This window comes from Muntiacus reevesi, chromosome 1, assembly GCF_963930625.1.
Source record: "Muntiacus reevesi chromosome 1, mMunRee1.1, whole genome shotgun sequence".
In the NCBI taxonomy this organism is placed as follows: Eukaryota; Metazoa; Chordata; class Mammalia; order Artiodactyla; family Cervidae; genus Muntiacus; species Muntiacus reevesi.
In genome coordinates, this window is record NC_089249.1 from 44,148,860 (window position 1) to 44,168,582 (window position 19,723).

The 19,723-nt window shown below is 35.2% G+C and overlaps 1 protein-coding gene across 1 annotated transcript; it reads left to right on the plus strand.

Annotated features, from left to right (window-relative positions):
* Nucleotides 1-216: 216 nt before the first annotated feature.
* On the plus strand, nt 217-11,206 carry LOC136159882 (uncharacterized). Its single transcript, XM_065922665.1, has 5 exons — nt 217-336; nt 1,165-1,260; nt 2,042-2,125; nt 10,489-10,572; nt 10,821-11,206. The coding sequence occupies exons 1-4, from the start codon at nt 255-257 to the stop codon at nt 10,560-10,562; spliced, it is 336 nt and encodes a 111-aa protein (XP_065778737.1). The 5' UTR covers nt 217-254; the 3' UTR covers nt 10,563-10,572; nt 10,821-11,206.
* Nucleotides 11,207-19,723: the final 8,517 nt, after the last annotated feature.

Sequence of the window (19,723 nt, forward strand, 5' to 3'; positions counted from 1 at the left end):
CATTATGGTTAATATAATTTTAAAGTTTATCTTTGGAAATAAAGAAGAGCTTCATTATACATGGAAGAATAACAAAGTTAATATTGGGGCTGAATTACATTGCCTTTTATTTTCTTAAGTGTAAAAAGTACTTTACATATTAAATTTAGAGTAAACATCCTGTCTGATGTTGCATATGAAGAGTTCTGTTTTCTTGATCCTGTTTCATTCTGACCACCTGCTAATCATCTGATCCAAGCAATCTGAATTCAACTATGGAACCCAAGACACCAGCACTATCCAACCCCAGTCCTGGTCATCAACGTTTGCCAGAGGAATTGCTTGAACTAAATACAGGTAATGCTGCTATGGCTAAATAATCCCTTTATTTACTGAGAAAATAATATTATAAATAACTAAGTCCATAGCTAGCTACTTCTAGAAGAAGAGTTAAAAACCTTTTGTCCTTGTGAATGAATTTTAGATTTTCCAATGGAAGGGAATTTAAAATACAATCACTCTTTGGTAAGTAAATATTTACAATGGGGTTAGGTTTAATATTATTTGGAAAAGTGTTATTGACTTGGTGGCTGTGAATTCTCTGCTTTGCTTGCAATGAAAGAGTACATGTTGCTAAGAAAAGTTATTTATCTAGCAAGAATTAGTTGATTTTGTTTCTCACGCTCCTTTCATTAACATTAAATTCAACTGTAAGAAGGAACATTTGTAGACATTTAAATTATAGGTAGTTAAACTAATTCTTAAATTTCTATTCTTTCTGCAACTGGTATTACTTCAGATGCTATTGTCCATTATATTCTTATAATTACTATTCTAACTACTACTATGACTATTTTTATAGTAATAAAACTTATTGCATGTTTATTACTTCAAGCACCATGCTATTGACTTTATATACATTAGCTTACTCTCCACAATGTATATATGGAAAAATATTACTGTTATTTTATATAAGAAACTAAGGATAAAAAAAACTTGCCACAATTCACAAAGCAACTGCCTAACTGAGACAATTTTTAAAACTTTGTTATAAGTCTAAAATAGGGACAATTTATGTTTCTAACATGTTTTTAATTCTATGTCATAAATATATGTATATATACATATGTGTATATATAAAATTATAATTATATATTGCATACATTTTTCTAACATACTTTCTAGAGTTTTGTGATGAAAGTGTAACATACACAGAAGTCAAAGTTCGTGATTCTTCAAATATTCAGAAGAGAAAACTAACTAGGATTTGGAAAACAAAAGGTAAAAAATGTAAAACTCTAGACTTTTTTTTGCCTTCATATTTTAATGAGAAGTCATGAGAATAAATACTGACTAATCTTTCAAATGGAAATCACCCCTCATACACTTTTAAGCTGGTCATAAGGACCCAAAGTCTAGTGTTAAGAGTAAATGGAAATGAACAATGAACTACTGATCATTTTTCTCTAAATAATCAGCCATGGCTTTAAATGATGTACCAAAGCCATAGAATAATGAATGCTTCTAGATATTTTGTGGGTTGATATTTTAGCTTTGCAAAAGGTAAGTTCTCCTTTTATGCTACAATATTTCTAAAAACGAAATGGAGTGTGGGAGGTATATCCCAGTAACTAGATTTTATCAAAACTATCACAGAGTGTCTGTCAAGGTCAACAGCTAATGCAGAAGTTTTATTCTTAGTTCTGCTACAAAGACGGGGAAAAAAATGTTTAATTAAAGGAAGGTGATGAACTAAATCCCTTGTAGGATTTCTGAAGTTCTCTTTTTTATCATAAAATGTCCTTAGTAGAGCAACTTGTTAGTTCAATATTCCTACTTAAAAATATTCATATTTCCCTGGCTATATCCAAATCTTCAAAAAAAACTTTTAAAGTTTTCCTCACAGAGTGGGAATACCAATGATGCAGCACTGCCCTGGACTTAGATTTCATTCAAATTCTAATAGGATGAACATTCCTAGCCAAAATTCCTTCTAATCCCAACTCTTCAATCCTGATTCCATTGATCATCATGGTGAACTACTTTTTTTCTCTTTGGGCAGAGTCTCCATGGTGCATTGCTGCAGTGACATTTGCCTTGCTTTATTTAATTGCTCTTGCGCTAGCTGCATTTATGATAGCTAAGGGTAAGTATTTTTCAGTTTTTCATTAACTTGTTAAAAGTTACTAGAATAGAATTTTGAAGCATTTGAAATTAATTCTAAGAATTTCCTAAAGTTATTTTTCTCATTTTTTATTTTAGTTACGTAAAAGTAATTTTACCAAATCAGTTTTTGAGTTATCAACAATAGCTTTGTCCCAGGTGAGCTTATCAAAGATGTTAGTGGATAGCTGTATATTTTGAAAAAAATGAAAAATAATAGCAATGTTCTTTATGTTATTGTATTTTTACTGACATTAAACTTAGCAACTGTAAAATGTAAGAAAACTTGGAGATATTTATAGAATTATTTGGGCAGTTAAAAAGTAACTGTAAAGACATCAAGTCAGGAATTTGAAAGAAAGAATCTAATAGAAGAAATAAAATGATAATGGGAAGAGATTCATCAAAAAATGAAAAAAAAAATCTTATCAGGATATTGGACCAAGTCTATATATTGCTTGAACTCAGTGTCTTAATATTAGAAAATATATTAGCTTTTAAAAAAATAGATTCATAAATGGTACTATCTGCAAACCAGAAATATGAATATTCCTTCAAATTTAGAAAGTAAGGTAATTTATGCTTACAAATCAGAGAAAACAATAGCACAAAACATATGAAGGATAAATTTATTCAAAAGTTATAAGTAGATCTAAATCAGTAGAATATAGTATAATATATAATTTTCAGAAATAAACATAAAAATTTTGTGTACAATTTTTAACAAAGACACGTATGATAATAAATGACAATGTAGAGAAATTGAATAAATATAGCTATATTCTATGGATAAATAAATATCTATTTGGATGCACAAAGATAGTAATTTTTAAGAATGAGCTTGAAAAGATCTTAATAACTAAACATGACTCCTAGACAAACTGTTTAGTAGCTAGCAAAAGATCAAAGTCCCATTCAAATTCATAAGGCAAGCACGTGCTGTGCTATGCTTAGTGGCCCAGTCATGTCTGACTCTTTGCGACCCCGTGAACTACAAGCACACCAGGCTTCCCTGTCCTTCACTATCTTCCAGGGTCTGCTCAAATTCATATCCATTGGTCAGTGATGCCATCCAACCACCTCGTCCTCTGTCATCCCCTTGTCCTCCTGCCTTCAGTCTTTCCCAGCATCAGTGTCTTTTCCAATGAGTCAGCTCTTCACATCAGTCAGCCAAAGTACTGGAGTTTCAGCTTCAGCATCGGTCCTTGCATTGACTATTTAGGGTTGATCTCCTTTAGGATGGACTCGTTGGATCTCCTTGCAGTCCAAGGGACTCTCAAGAGTCTTCTCCAGCACCACAGTTTGAAAGCATCAGTTCTTTGGTGCTTAGCCTTCTTTATGGCCCCACTCTCACATCCATACATCACTATTGGAAAAACCATAGCTTTGACTAGACAGACCTTTGTAGGCAAAGCAATGCCTCTGCTTTTTAATATGCTTTCAAGGAGCAAGCGTCTTTTAATTGTATGGCTGTAATCATCTTCCACAGTGATCTTGGAGCCCAAGCAAGTAAAGTCTATGACTGTTTCCATTGTTTCCCCATCTATATGCCATGAAGTGATGAGACCAGATGCCATGATCTTAGTTTTTTTAATGTTGTTTTAAGCCAGATTTTTCACTTTCCTCTTTCACCTTCAAGTTTCTCTTCACTTTCTGCCATAAGGATAGTGTTATCTGCATATCTGAGGTTGCTGATATTTCTCTCAGCAATCTTGATTCCAGCTTGTAATTCATCCAGCCCTGCATTCCACAAGATGTACTCTGCATAGGAGTTAAATAAGCAGGATGACAACATACAATTTTGACATACTCCTTTCCCAATTTTGAACCAGTCTATTGTTCCATGTTCAGTTCTAACTGTTGTTTCTTGACCTGCATGCAGGTTTATAATTGCTATTATTCTTTTGGATGTGATGGGCAAAGAAATCAGTGATGTGGGAAAACCTTTTTAGATACAAATATTTGAAATTAAATACTGAAACTATTGGAGAAGGAAATGGCAACCCACTCCAATATACTTGCCTGGAAAATTCCATAGACAGAGGAGACTGGTGGGCTACAGTCCAAGGGGTTGCAGAGTTGGACACATCTGAACAGATACAAACATACACATTGAAAGTATATGTAGATGATGTGCTTTCTTACCTAGATATACCAAAAAAACCTACTGGAAAAAAATTCATAATAAAGACACTTCAATAACAAGGCTTGAAACAAAGTTAACAGAGTTTCATTATATACCATCTAGAGCTAACATCCAAAATTCAGGTCCACATATTAAGCCTCTCACTTGACAATTCTTCTTTGATATCTTGAAAAAAAGTTAGCCTACAATATTTTTAAATAGACTTTCTTCTCAGCCATTATCCTTACTGGCATCAGGGGGAAAGAATCAAATACTTTAATACTGTTGTCTCTCTTGGCAGTTGTCTAGTGAGACAAGCCCAAGAATCATCTGTATTGTTTAACTGCCACTGATTATTCCAATTTAGTGAATAAGTACACTTCTCTACAGTTGCATTATTACCCATCTAATCTAAGCAATTCTTTCTCTGTCTTTCTCTGTCTCCCTTAGTCTAGGCTATAAACCTCCTAAAGGTCTAACTACAATTCACCCTTGACCTCCTCCATTAAATTTCCAGAGTAACCTCTTCAAAATATAAATTTTATAAACTCACGAGACTTAGCCTATTATTACTCTAAATTCAATATAAATTTTAAAATCTTTAACATGGTGTATAAGGGCCTTCCTTACTTGGTCCATGGTTTCTATTCCAGGTAGTATCACATACTTTCTCACTCTATGGGTTCCAGTCACACGTATCTTTTAGTTCCCTGAATGACTCATAGTTAGTATTACCATGTAGCATAATAAAAACAAGGATCATTTTTAATAATGAAAGTAGGTGATGCTAATAATTACTCTGGGACAACAAGCATAAATCAGGACTTCTCTGGGTAGACTGATGTTAACTATAACTTTATCTGTAAATCCTTCTTGCTACAAAGGGTATGCATAGACTATTTTGTTTTTTACCTGAAACAGCCTTTCTTCTACTTTTCTCCTAAGTAGCTAATCCTTTAGTAATCAATGAACACTATCCACTTATAATTAGGCCAGATTTCTCTGTTACAATATCTAAATAGTGATTCATTTGTTGCACTTTTCACAGACTCACCTGTGTAATTATTTGTGTGATTATTTTCTTAAGATCTCTTTCTCCCACAAGCTTGTTTGCTTCTTTAGAAAGAACCCATGTGTATATTTGCTCTACATTTTAACATTTGCTTTTGAAAACTATGTTGTCACATTAGAGGTACTTGGTGAATTTTTTATTAAATAAATTAATACACCTAACAATGCATATGGCTTATGTGAAAGAGATTGTAATACTTCTAATATTAAAAGACATAAAGACATCTAATGAACTTAGTATGTATTAAGTGTACCTTGGTGGGAAGACTAATACTGTGTAGATAATTATACAATTCTAGATTTATTTAAGATTTATGTGATCCCAATATACTTGTATCTTCATGACAAGTATGTTAGTTATAAATTATGTTGTTGTTGTTCAGTCACTAAGTTGTGTCCGACTCTTTGTGACCTGCAGCACACCAGGCTTCCCTGTCTTTCACTGTCTCCTAGAATTTGCTCAAATTCATGTCCATTAAGTTGGTGATGCTATCTAACCATCTCATCCTCTGCAGCCCTCTTCTCCTTTTGCTTCAATCTTTCCCAGCATCAAGGTATTTTCCAATAGAGTCAGCTCTTCACGTCAGATGGCCAAAGTATTGGAGCTTCAGCTTTAGCATCCAGTCCTTCCAATGAATATTCAGGGTTGATTTCCTTTAGGATTGACTGGTTCAAGTCCCATAGAAGTAAAAAAATGATTAGCAAAGTGCATACTGAAATATATTAAAAAGAGCAATAGCAATCTAGTCTTTCCAGGTACCAAAACAATCTATAAAGCTAAAGATAATTTAACATTATAGTATTGGTGTAAAATAAATATATTCAAAATAAGAAAAAAGAAACAACCTAATCATAAAATCATATAAATATGTGTACCTATGGTATAGATGTATTTAGCATCTTAGTTTGCTTGTTTTTTAGTCTACATCCTGGCTTAAGTGATATTCAATCCTTACTATACATTTGCCTTTTCTGTTGGGATTTTCTCTTCTCTGTAGACTCTTTTTTTTTCCCCCCATTTACAGAAAACCCTTTAACATTCTTTTAGTTTAGTGCTGCTGAATTCTTTTAGTTTTTGTCTAAAACGTCTTTATCTCTCCTGCTTTATTCAATGATAATCTTGCTGAATATGAATAGGTTGCAGGGTTTTTCCATTCAGAACTTCGACTATATTACCCCATTCCCTTCTGGCCTCTAATTATGCAAAGAAATCAGCTCATAGCCTCATGGGTGTCCCCTTGTGAGTGACTCTTTGTTTTTTCCTTTCTGTAGACTCCTCTATCTTTAAATTTCACCATTTTAATTGTGACATGTCTTAGTATAGGTCTGTTTGGTTTCATCTTATTTGAGACCCTCTGTGCTTTGTGTACCTGGATATCTGTTTCCTTCTTTAAGTTTAGGAAATGTTCAGCCATATTTTCTTCAAATACATTAAAAAAAATTTTTTTATTGGAGCATAGTTGCTTTACATTGTGATGTCAGTTTCTGTTTTACAGTAAGTTGGTTACATGTACACATATATCCACTCATTTTTAGATTTCCTTCCCATTTAGGTCACCACAGAACATTGTGCTAAATGGTAGGTTCCCATTTGTTATCTATTTTATACATAGTAGTGTATATACGTCAATCCTAACTCCCACCTTCATTCTACTCCCCCACCCCTTTCCCCCTGGGTAACCATAAGTTTGCTGTCTGCATCTGTGACTCCATTTCTGCTTTGCCAATAAGTTCATCTGTACCATTTTTCTATATATCACACATATGCAGTAATTTACAATATTTGTTTTTCTCTTTCCAATGGTTTCACCCTGTATGATAGTCCATCCACATTTCTGCAAATGGAATTATTTTGTTCCTTTTTATGGCAGAGTATTATTCCATCACATATATGTGTGACATCTTCTTTATTCATTCCTCTGCAGATGGACATTTATGTTGCTTCTATGTCTTGCTTATTGAAAGAGTGCCCCGATGAACATAGGGGTGCATGAGTGAACGTTGCTTAGTTGCGTCCAACTGTTTGCCACACCATGGGTTGTAGCCCACCAGTCTCCTCTGCCCATGGAATTTTCCAGGCAATAATACTGGAGCGAGTAGCCATTCCCTTCTCTAGGGGATCTTTCGGACCCAGGGATTGAATCCAGGTCTCTGGCATTGCAGGCAGATTCTTTACAACTGAGCCACCAGGGAAGCCCCATAGGGGTGCATACATCCTTTCAAATTATGGTTCTCTCCAGATACATGCCCAAGAGTCGGATTGAGAGGTCATATGGAAGCTGTATTCTTAGATTTTTTAAGGAAACTCCATACTGTTCTCCATAGCGGCAATACCAATTTACATTCCTACCAACAGTTGAGGAGGGTTCCCTTCTCTTTAAATACATTTTTGATCTCCTTCTCTCTCTTCTCCTTCTGGAACCCCTATTATGTATAGTTGGCATGCTTTATATTATCCCATAGATCTTGCATGTTGTTTTTATTTATTGTTTGTTTGTCTTTCTGTCTGCTATTCTGATTGGAATTTTAAATTCCAGATCACTTAGGCATTCTTCTGAGTCATTTAGTCTGCTATTCATTGCTTCTAGAGTGCTTTTTAATCTCAGAAATTGAATTATTTATCTTTGATTGGGTCTTCTTTATACTTTCTAGTTTCTTGTTAAAACGACCTATGATCAATTCTCTCCCCTAATTCAGTTAGAGTTTTTATTAGTAATGTTTTAAATTCATTATCTGGTAGGCTGATTACTTCTGTTTCCTTATTCAATTTTCAGGGATTTTCTCTTGCTCTTTCAATTGACAGCAGTTCCTTTGCCTTTTCATTTTACTTAACTTTCTCTGTCTCTACAAGTTTAGGCGAAACTGTTAACCTATCGTGTTCTTGACGCAGTGAGTTGTGTGGGAGCGTCCTCATGTAGACCGAGTGCCCTCCCATTTGGTGGGAGAAGTGGATTTGATGTGAATGCCAGTCACATCTTTCCTCAAGGTGTGCTGGCCACCATCACCTTGGTAGGAGGTGTGGTGGTGATGGAGTAGCTGGAGGCTGATTAGGGTGAGACATAGGACTTCCTCTCTGCTCAGCGACCATAGTCGCCATGTTGGAGCAGAGTTTGCTTCCAAGTTGCTAGAGCAAGTCTTGAGGGTCGAGCTCCAGCTGCTTCTGTTTCCTTTGGGTGTTTTTCCTTTTCCCCACACTGGGGACTTTGCCCCAGAGGCGGGGAGTACTGAAGTAAATGAGGCTGGTGTACTTACAGATGTCTGATGTGCTGACTGTGTAGGCATCTATGGCTTCACTCAGACACAGCCCAAGGTCATACCTTTTCCCTTGCCGTGGTCATCCCAGATCTAGCGCTAGTTTATGACATGGAATAGCAGGGGTTGGAGTGTTTGCTTGACTGGCACTGTGGAGTGTGGTGCGGTGGTTGTGGGAAATCAGGCAGTTGTGTTGCTATCAGAAGTCTGGGCTGCTTTAGGGGTGCTGTTTGAGTCACCAACAGTGACCACCACTGCCCCACCTGGACCACACCCTGGACCCTGTGTTGCCTCTGTGTCCTTAGATCAAGCCTTTTCCTGGGTCCTGGCTACCCTAGATCTAGCGGCAAGCTGCAGCATGCAGTGAGTGAGGAATCTAGGAGTGCAGTGAGGCAGCAGCTGCTACATGAGACCTCTTTCTGCTCTGTTTGAAGGCACTTGGCAGGCAAGCCAGCATCTGCCTTACGAGTGGAGTTTAAGCTTCTTCAGCCCCTCTCTCCATCCCAAATCTTCTCCAACAAGCCTAGGGGCTTACATCCTCCATGTAGGACCCCTGGACTGGGACGCCTGGACAGTGGCACAACCCTCTCACGTCCCAGGGCAAGTGTTCACCTATACAACCTTCCATTTGCTCTTAGTCTCCTCCCAAGGATACAGGTTCTGCTTTTTTCCAGTCTTACCCAATTACATATGTGTCATTCTTACAATCTTGGTTGTCTAGGAGTTCTTCTGCCAGTTTCCATTTCATTTTCCATGACAATTACTCCACAGGTAGTTGCATTTTTGGTGTGTGTGTAGGGGGTGGTGAATTCCATGTCTTCTTACTCTGCCTTTTTGATCCTCTTCTAGTACATTATTCTTATGAATCCAGCAATGCATTTGAGATTCAAGCTGCAGTAATATGGTCAAGAGAATTCAAAGTCTTCCTCATATGAGCCGAAACTTGACTGATTGAGACTTTTTGTCCAACAAGTTACACGTTCTTGTAGTTGGACTAGGATCAGATCTTTAAAAAGTAGTCAAGCAGAAAGATTTTCTTTACAATTAGTGTGAAGTCTCCAAAATATCTTAGAAGCAACCATAGGCCATTCAGACTAAATAAAATAAATTCAAGCTAGAAGCGTTCCAGTCACTCTATCTTTTTCAAATCAAGTTTAGCCAATGAGAGGGACAGATTCTCCAAAACAAAACAAAATACATCATGTGAAATGATGTGGGTTAAAGGTTTCATATTTGAAAATAGAAATATAGATGTTTAGAAAAATGGCACAATTAGAAATTGTTTATTTTAATGAGCTTGAAATTTAAAATATAAATAATTGATAGCTTGAAGATCTTTGAAAGGGTAACATTAGTAAAGCTATGTAATGGAGGTGTTAATTCTAGAGGCATCTTGAGAAAAATAGTGGATAGTGATAGAGAGTTTGTAGAATATTATAAAAGTTCCACATAAAAATAATGAAAATTTGAATGGGAAAAAGGTTGTGGTGCTGTGAAAAAGTAAATAGATATGTGAAGCACTGTAGTAATAGAATAAACAGTACTTTGTGACTGACTTGATGTGTGCTATGTCAAAGGCATTTGCTTCAGAGGCAACTTTGGTCATTAAGTCATAATTGGGTTTACTAACTGCTTAGAATAGCAACAATCAGATGTGGAAATCTGCAGTGATTAAAGCATCGGTCACTACCTCATAAATGTCTGTCATAAGAAAAATGTTTTATATTTAATGTCAATTATTTGCAAGTGATAACTCCAATTTATTCTGTAGCATTAAAAAAATAAATGAATAAATTGTATTCACACTTTTCTGAATTTCTATTTTATTTGCATTCTCAAAGGTTTAAAAGTGATAAATCTTAAAATGTATTTTCATTTGTAAATTTTACAAATTCCAGTTAATTGCCTGGAAGACATTCTGAATACTCAGCAAAACAATACTGTTGTGGCTGAATATTGCAACGCAATATAGCAAAACAGAGGTAAGTATTGAATTGCAATGAGAATCTTGTTATCAATGTAAATTGTTTAAATTTAGATGCATATATGCAATTAATAAATACAAAATCAAAGTTAGTAACTATGGCTCACTCTTCAGAAAAATTCTTAAGTATCATGGGCTTCTCTTGAAATTAGGGAGGATAATTAAAACAATAATACAAAAATTATGATACACAGAGTTAGTATGGGTGACAAAGTTATCCTCATGGATGCATTTTTTGTTGTCAAGGTAACTGGTTCATCTCTGAAGAAAATTGATATCTTATTTCTGCTGAAAATAAGATCTTGGCAGCAAGGAGATTGTCCTGAAGCAATGAGCTCCAGTCTTCTCAAGACATATAACAAAGAAGAATTGGAAATGTATGGCACAATAATCCTTCTTACATTTTCTTTTCTTTTCTTTTGTTTTTTACATTTTCTTATACAGAAGATAATTATAGAGACATTTTAACATTTTGTGTTCATTCAAGTATGCTAAACTCAACATATTGTAATAATTGGAGATCTCTTAATCAAACCCAAATATCAAAATATGGGCTTAAATGGTTATGTGATTTTTAAATTTTAAATATATTTGTACATAGAAGCAAATGCTAATATACTAAAATTTCAGACCCTGCTAAATAAATGAGAGGAAGCCACATAGAACATATACACTAAGGAGCATTTAGTCACAATGAGCACTTAAAAAATACCTAGTATTTATTGATTACTTCTAATGTTCCCAATACTACTTCAATGTATCACATATTAGATCATGTACTGCCCCAATAATTCCTACAAAACTGCACTATTTTTATGGCTGTCATATTAACAAAGAAACTGAGACCCAGAAAGAATGAGGAATTTTCTAAAGCTGTATAGCTAGTAAAAAATAGAAACATAATTTAAGCCAAAATAGGTTTACTCTAGAGATTACGCATGGAACAATTATGCTATGTTGACCTCAGAACAAGAAGTCATGTCAGATCAAGTTGTAAAAATATTGCTTCTTCAGAAATAGTGAGGGCTGCAGATTTACATTTTCTCCACCCAGCTATATCTTTCAGAGAGAAACAAATGAGAAAAATAACTTTCAAGAATGAAATATTATACTGGCTCTTTATAAAGAGTATTTTATGAATATTTTATACTAATCATTCTCTGGAATATGGAAAAAAGAGACTAATAGAAGTGATATTTTTCACCTTGGTAGACTCCAGCAAGCTTAAAGAATATAGGTCTCCTTTAATTTTAGTTCTCATCTACTATGTGACTGTATATTATTTCTTTTTTTATTGCATTCAAGTTCTGTTATTGCCTTTAATAAAGACTTCAGTCTATTGCATGATGATAAGTTGATGGCATATATGCTGACAATTTCCATATGATGCCCTTGGGAGACACACCTCATAATTTCAACATTCCTCCCTGCCAAGGCTGACCTCTGCTCTAAATAGTTCCTGACAATCTTTCCCAGTTGCATTGCTTTCTTCTCAATCACATAAAATGGTCTAAATTAAACTTGTATATACAGATCATGGGGCTTCCCGGGGCTCAATGATAAGAATCTACCTGCCAATGTAGGAGACGCAGGAGACATAAGTTTGATCCCTGGGTTGGGAAGATGCCCTGCAGAAGAAAAGACAACCCACTCCAGTGCACTTGCCTGAAAAATTCTATGGACAGAGTCTGATGGGCTACAGTCTATAAAGTTGCAAAAAGTCAGACACCACTGAGTGACTGAACATGCATACATAACAATAGTGAACTTGTTCCTCTTTCAGGAAAAACAAGTTTTAAACTGTATATACAAAGTAGCACATTTGTTAAGGCAGTGTCTCCTAATGATCTCTTACCTCAAAATGTGATTTTGTAAACACAGGCTACCCATAACTTACAGTGGAATAGCTAATGTCTGTGAATATTCCAAAACTGATGGAAGACATCAGTTTACATAATGCCAAAGCATTCTGAATTCCTGTCGGGTGAACAAAATAAAAACAATGTTATGTATATCATGTTTAATTGCTGAAAACCAAAGATAAATGGAAGCTGAAAGGCAGGTAGTAAAATACGGAATTTATACATGTGTATATTTATTTGTTAATGCTTTTTTTTGTCTTTATTGAGTTCATCACAACATTGCTTCTGTTTTCTGTTTTGGTTTTATTGCCCACGAGGCACACAGGATCTTAGCTCCTGACCAGGGATTAAACCTACATCCTCTGCATTGTAAAGTCAAGTCTTAACCACAGGACAACCAGGGAAGTCCAGAATTTACTTTTAAAGAAGTAATTAGTAGCTAATCTATAAAAAGGAAAAAGAAAGCATGGAAGTATTGAAAGACAACTGTTATACAAAACTCTATCCCCAGAGAAAAGATAATTATATGAGAATCATATGAAGATATACTTATTCCATAGGTGAAATAAAGATAATTTAAGATAGGTAGAGAAAAATTGTCATTACCTTAGCTCTATGCTAAGGATATACTATAGTGTCTTTTAGATATTAGAAAATAATCCCAAATGGAACCTCTAGGATTCAGGATAAAGGGCAATGAAATAGGTAAATGCAGGTGTAAATCTAAATGAATAGTGATTATACAAAATCATAATATTAGTGTCTATAGTTTAAAATTGCCTAAGCTTGAACTACACTGTAAATGTTGCATTTAAATTAAAAGGAGGATATGGAGTTAAAAGGACCTAAGGCTATGGCCCAGAGGGTGGACAATCTGCCTGCGATGTAGGACATGCAGGTTAAATCTCTAGGTCGGGAAGATCCCCTGGAAATATTGCTCAGGTAATCCTATGGACAGAGGGGACTGGGAACTACAGTCCACGTGATCACAAAAGAGCTGGACGTGACTTAGCAAAAACAACAACAAGGTTATTAAAATGTCTAAGAAGGAGGAAAGGAAGTATTTATCTTGGGCATTACTAGGTCAAGAATGCATGTTGAAATTTTTAGTTACTTAGAATAACTGCTAAAATAACAAAATATTATGCAGTTATGAAGCTAATGAAGGAATTAATTAGTGGAATGATAATAGTTTAGTGGATAATTCCTTTTCCTTAATTTATTTATTCGTTTATTCATGTTTGTCTGTGCTAGGTCCTCCTTGCTGAACGCAGGCTCTGAAGCCGAGGCTCATTAGTTACGGTACACAGGCCGAGTTGCCCTGCATGTGGAATCTTCCCAGGCCAGTGACTAAACCAGCGCCCCCCACATTGGCAGGCAGATTCTTAACCACTGGACCGCCAGGGAAGTCCAAACAGCTAATTCTTAATTAACAGATAATACTTCACGAAATCAATGAAGTAGAAGATTTCATATCAGAATCATTCTTAAACAAAGACAATCAATCTGAGGGTTGCAGGAGTTAAGGCAAGAATTTCAGCCTTATCCTTCCTGGGTATCCAGGGGCTCATAAAGTATTGAGGGTGGATATTGGAGTATGAGAATGAATAAATCTAATCTCAAAAATGGAAGGAAGCAAGCTCAAATGCCTCCAAGTCAGAGTTTTCTTGTATTCTCCTTTTCCTATCAACTACTTCCACTTGCAGACTAATTTTATTTACTTCTGTAAATTATTCGTTTATTTAAAAACTACTTCAGCTCCCTTGACTTCTTCACAGTTCTTAACAGATTCATTTATCTCAGATGAATATATATAGTTTAGTAGCCCATAATGTAATTTTCTCAGCCTCTTTTTTAGAAAAAGAACCATGTGGTTTTGTGTGAGGAAGCCACACTAAGGAACTTCATCTTTGTGTAATCTAACTCCCCATTTATTTCAGTTTCAAATAATGGCCTAAAATAAATGTTCAAAGTCCTTTTGCTCTATTTCTCCCCCTTAACATGTGTTTCTGTAAGAACTAGTTTATTATCTTCATGAGGAACTGATGGTAACTGATTCTTCAAAAATCATTTTAATAGCTGAGGCTCCAACTATACTTATTATCTTAATTTCTACTTTCAGTGAGTTCTCTTCACTAGGATTTTACAGTCCCCAGGTATAATTCCCATGATTGTCTTATTATTGACTACTCTAGATAGAATGCCTCATCATTGTTCTCTCAAGAGAAAATGTGTGTATCTCACCCTGTTTGTTGAAAAGAGTATGCTCCAATTCCAAAAGGCCATTATCATGGGAAACAGTAGTTTATGTTGCATGTTGATAATAGTAATAAACATGGCACACACTGCAGGTAAAAGCTGCAGGACTCTCCAGACCTATATACACCTGGAGCAAGAGGTTAGAGGGAGAGACATACAACAGATCATCTAAAGGCTCTGAGGACAAGCTGGGAAGTTAGGACATTTACAAGCAGCTATATATAAGAGGGAATAAAAATCTGCACAGAGACTCAGGCAAGATGCAAGTTCAAAAAGGCTGAGAACCCTGTTTGAGAAAAGCACGTTAGGAACTTGTTCAGAAACCAGTGATCTCTAAAAGACGGCTGCTCTCGTCTACAGATCCTGGACTTAAGCTGCAACATACAGCTCTTTAAGGATACCTGGCATCGCCTTAGAAATTTATTTTTCACAGCATTGGTGAAAGGTATGTCTTCTAGATCACTTCCCGTATGTGGGTGAGAGGGTCTTGAATGACAAATCCAATTTAATATTCTTATCCCCTTAAGTCATTGAATTCTTTCCTCTATATTAAACCAAGGCAGGCCCAGCATTCACACTCACTCAGCATGGACTGCTTGTCAAATCTTTTTGTTATACACTTAAAACTAGTATATCATATACCAATTATATCTCAGTGTAAACAAGACCTGTTGAAACTAATAAACTAAGTCAGCAAAGTCATAGGATACAAATCAACACCCAAAAATCAACTGCATTTCTATACACTAAAAATGAGCTAGTGAATTATGAAAAAATTGAACAATCTCATTTATAACAGCATCAAAAAATAATAAAACACTTAGTGATAAATTTAACCAAGGAGATGAAAAACTTGTACACTGACAACAAATCATTAATGGAAGAAATTAAAGAATACACAAATGAATGAAAAGACAATCTATGTTTATGGATTGGAAGATTTAATATTATGGAAATGTCCAAATATTGGGCTTCCCAGGTGGCACTAATTATAAAGAATCCACCTGTCAATGTAGACATGGGTTCAATGTCTGGGTCAGGAAGATGCCCTGGAGAGAAGGGAATGGCAACCCGCTCCGGAATTCTTACCTGAATAATCTACATGGACAGAGGAGCCTGGTGGGCTTTAGGCCATATAGGGTCACAAAGAGTCGGACACTACTGAAGCAAATTAACATGAACACACAGATGTTCATATTATCCAAAGTGATCTGCAGATACAATGCAATTTCTATCAAAACCTGAATGGCCTTTCTTTTTAACAGAAAAATAAATAAAACCAATACTAACATATGCATAGAACTGCAAGAGATCCTGAATAATCTAAGCAGTTTTGAGCAAGAACCAAGCTGAGGGTATCACACTCTGATTTCAAAACATATTACAAGGCTATAGAAGTCAAAATAATATGATACTGGCATATGCAACAACGCAGATAAGCCTGGAAGACATAAGAGAAAGAAGCCAGACAGAAGAACAAATACACATGATTCCACTTATATGAGGTAATGAAAAGAGTCAGATTCATAGAAACAGAGGACCGAATAGTGGTTGCCAGGGACTGAGAGTGGAGGAAATGGGGAGCTGCTGCTCCATCAGTATAAAATTTTACTTTTGCGATACAAATAAGTTCTAGAAATCTATTGTAGAGCATTGTCACTGTACTTCAAAATTTTTTGAGGGTAGATATCGTGTTGCGTTCTTATCACAGTAAAAATAAATAAAATAAAAATGTTCAGAGTGGTTAAAAAAAAGTTACTACACCCTATATTGTGATGAACTGAATTTCTATTACTATAGTTCTGTATGCTGAGAACGTATGGAGAAGAGAGGAAGAATCACATGCATTCTACTGAAATTCTGACTCCAAAATAGTGTCCCCTTTGTCACTATGTATTTCTGTCACCCCTTCAGAAAAAGTGACTTCAGAAAACAGATTTTATCAGTTCTTTTTACTTCTGTTAAGTGACACTCCCATAACCATGTCTAAACCATTGCAGATTCTTTTTTTGGTATTATCTCTTCAATGAATGAATGCATGCATGAATGTACAAATGGAACCTGAAGAGGAATAGCACTCTAAAATTGAATAACTTTTAAGAACCAACTAAGATCTTGGGGAGTGGGAAGAAGAGAGGGCTAATATAGGGAGAGGGGATTAAGTGATACAAATTACTATATATAAAATAAATTGACCACAAGGATATATGATACAGCACAGGGAGTATAGCTGATATTTTATAATAACTATAAATGAAATATAACCTTTAAAAATCGTGAATCACTATGCTATAGACCTGAAACCTACATAACATTGTAAGTCAACTATACCTCAATGAAAAAATAAATGCATAAAATGTATTTTTATAAAAGAGGGAGAAAAGAATCAACTATGAACAGGTTCAACACCAATATGAAGTTATTGTTACTGTTAAAACGCTGTCATGTCCAACTCTTTACAAACTCGTGAAATGCAGCACGCCAGGCTTCTCTGTCCTTCACCATCTCTCAGAATTTGCTCACACTCACGTCCATTGAGTTGGTGATGCCATCCAATCATTTCATCCTCTGTCGCCCTGTTCTCCTCTTGCCTTCACTCTTTCCCAGTATCTTTTCCAGTGAGTTGGCTCTTCGCATTAGGTGGCCAAAGTGTTGGAGCTTTGGCTTCAGCATCAGTCCTTCCAATGAATAGTCAGGATTGATTTCTCATAGGATTGACTACTATGTAGGAAAGGAAAACTGAGTTGAACAGATTTATTTAAAGATGATTATAATCTTTCCAACTTATCCACTAAGTGGGGTAATCTAATGAGAAAAAGTACAGAGTATCTAGAAAAGTAGCAGCACAAAGCTAAATGATAAGACTCAGAATGGCAAGCTATTTAGCATTCAAATCTAATTTTTTTAACTTTTTATTTGGTATTTGAGTATAACCAATTAACAATGTTGTGATAGTTTCAGGTAAACAACCAAGGGACTCAGTCATACACATGCACGTATCCATTCTCCCCCAAATTCCCTCCCATCCAGGCTGCCACAAAACATTGAGCAGAATTCCCTGTGCTATACAGTAGGTCCCTGTTGGTTATCCGCTGGAGTTTGAGATGGACAAATATAATTTTAATTGATCCAAATTGGGTGGACATTCTCTTCCTTTCCTTCTTCAACCTGCTGAACAAGAGATGTCAAATGTCAGTTGTTTCGAGTACCTGATTCTGTTAAGTGTTAGATCTATAAACTTGAATAAGATTCACAATCCCTAAAAGATTCATTCTCATCATCTGAAAAAATGCAAAACTAAACTGAATACAAATATGTCCTGAGAACAGTTCAGTGTATAAACATATAAAAGTATTAACATATACCTAGCAACTATTAATAATAATAATAATTAGAAAAAAACATGTATGTTGGGGCTCACAAGACAGAGGGTGATATTTAGAATAAGTTTGGAAATTAAATTTTAACTAAAGAATCTGGACCCTGATATGGCACATTGCAAAAATTTTCATAAATGCTACAAACATGGTCATCACATATCAATCAACCTGTCTTCTTTGTTCACACCTTTATGCATCAGTTGAACATGCTCTATCAGTTCAATAGTTTATACGTGTGTGGCTTAAACATCACACTGTACAGTACAGAATATTTCCAACCACAGACTTGCTGCTTGAAACAACAGTTAACACTTAAACTAGTCTTGATGTGACCATGCAGTTCTGGGGAAGAGTTGAAAGGGCGTGGAAAACATGAAAACAGCATGGTTGATTAAAAGAACAAGTAGCTGCTGCAAAATATATTAAGAGTCAAAGCAATGTACCTGGCCAAGGAATAGAAGATGAAGTTTAAGGAGAGAAAGAGACCAAAAGTGAGGTGTACAACCCTGGATGTGTGTGATCACTGTCACTTTAACATTATTGTTTGTGTTGTTAGTCAGGCAAGTGTGATCACAGGAAATCACACTAGATTCAGAATCATGACAGCCTTTACCCACTAAAAGAGGAGGATGGAAGAATAAATACCCAAACAAAGGAAAAAAATAAATAAGTAAAGATTATGATCATAAAGCATTGACTGGCCTGTGGATACTCTAGCCACATTTTACATGAGATCTATTTTAACTTGAAAATTCATTTTAATATAATAGAATGCACAGAGGTAGCATATTCTGTAGATGGAAATACTGGAAAATAAAGACACATCAGGAACACCTAAATTGCCATGGGGAAGGGTCTCAATAATACCAAACAAAAGTTATTCTGCTTGCTATTAAATAAGATTTTTATAAATATTTACCTTAGTGAAAAACTTTATTGTCTGTCTCAATTTCCTCAGCACCACTGAAAAGTGACTGAACTCAATGGAAAGCTTTCAGAACAGGCAACTCACACTGGGAGAAAAGAAAGCTATCATATGACAAAAATTATTCCTGAGAAAAAAGGTGAATTACACAACCATGGTTTTACAGAATATATTAAAAGAATCAACCTACTCTTAGAAATCAGTTGCAAGACTGTGTAGTTAAACGTCAATTTTAGCAAGAATACAATCTAATATTTAAAGCTTATTTTACAAATAGAAGTCAAATTTCTAAATTAAAAATATGTTATTTTAATCCAGAGTGACATGAGACATAGCCAACATGAACCACACATAACATCCAACAGAGTCAGAAAGTAAAGACAAATCAAACGACAAATAGTGATTGTTCTTTTATAGACAGTGCTTTCTCATCATTTCTCTAAAGAAAGTATAATGTGTAAAGTCGATGACATCATATGTAAAGCCTGTGAAGAGAAAGGAATTTTAAGATTAAAACTTTTTATTAATAAGCATTATATATGAATATATATATATGAATTAGTTCCCAGTGAGGTCATTTGAAAATCAAGCATAATAATATTTGTTCAGCAAAATGTAAAATGGGAAATCTATAATTAGCATAGTTCAGATCCTGGAGCCAAACAGGTGAAAATGTTTTACTTTTCAGAGATATGGATTTTGGTATTGTGGATAAGGGATAAG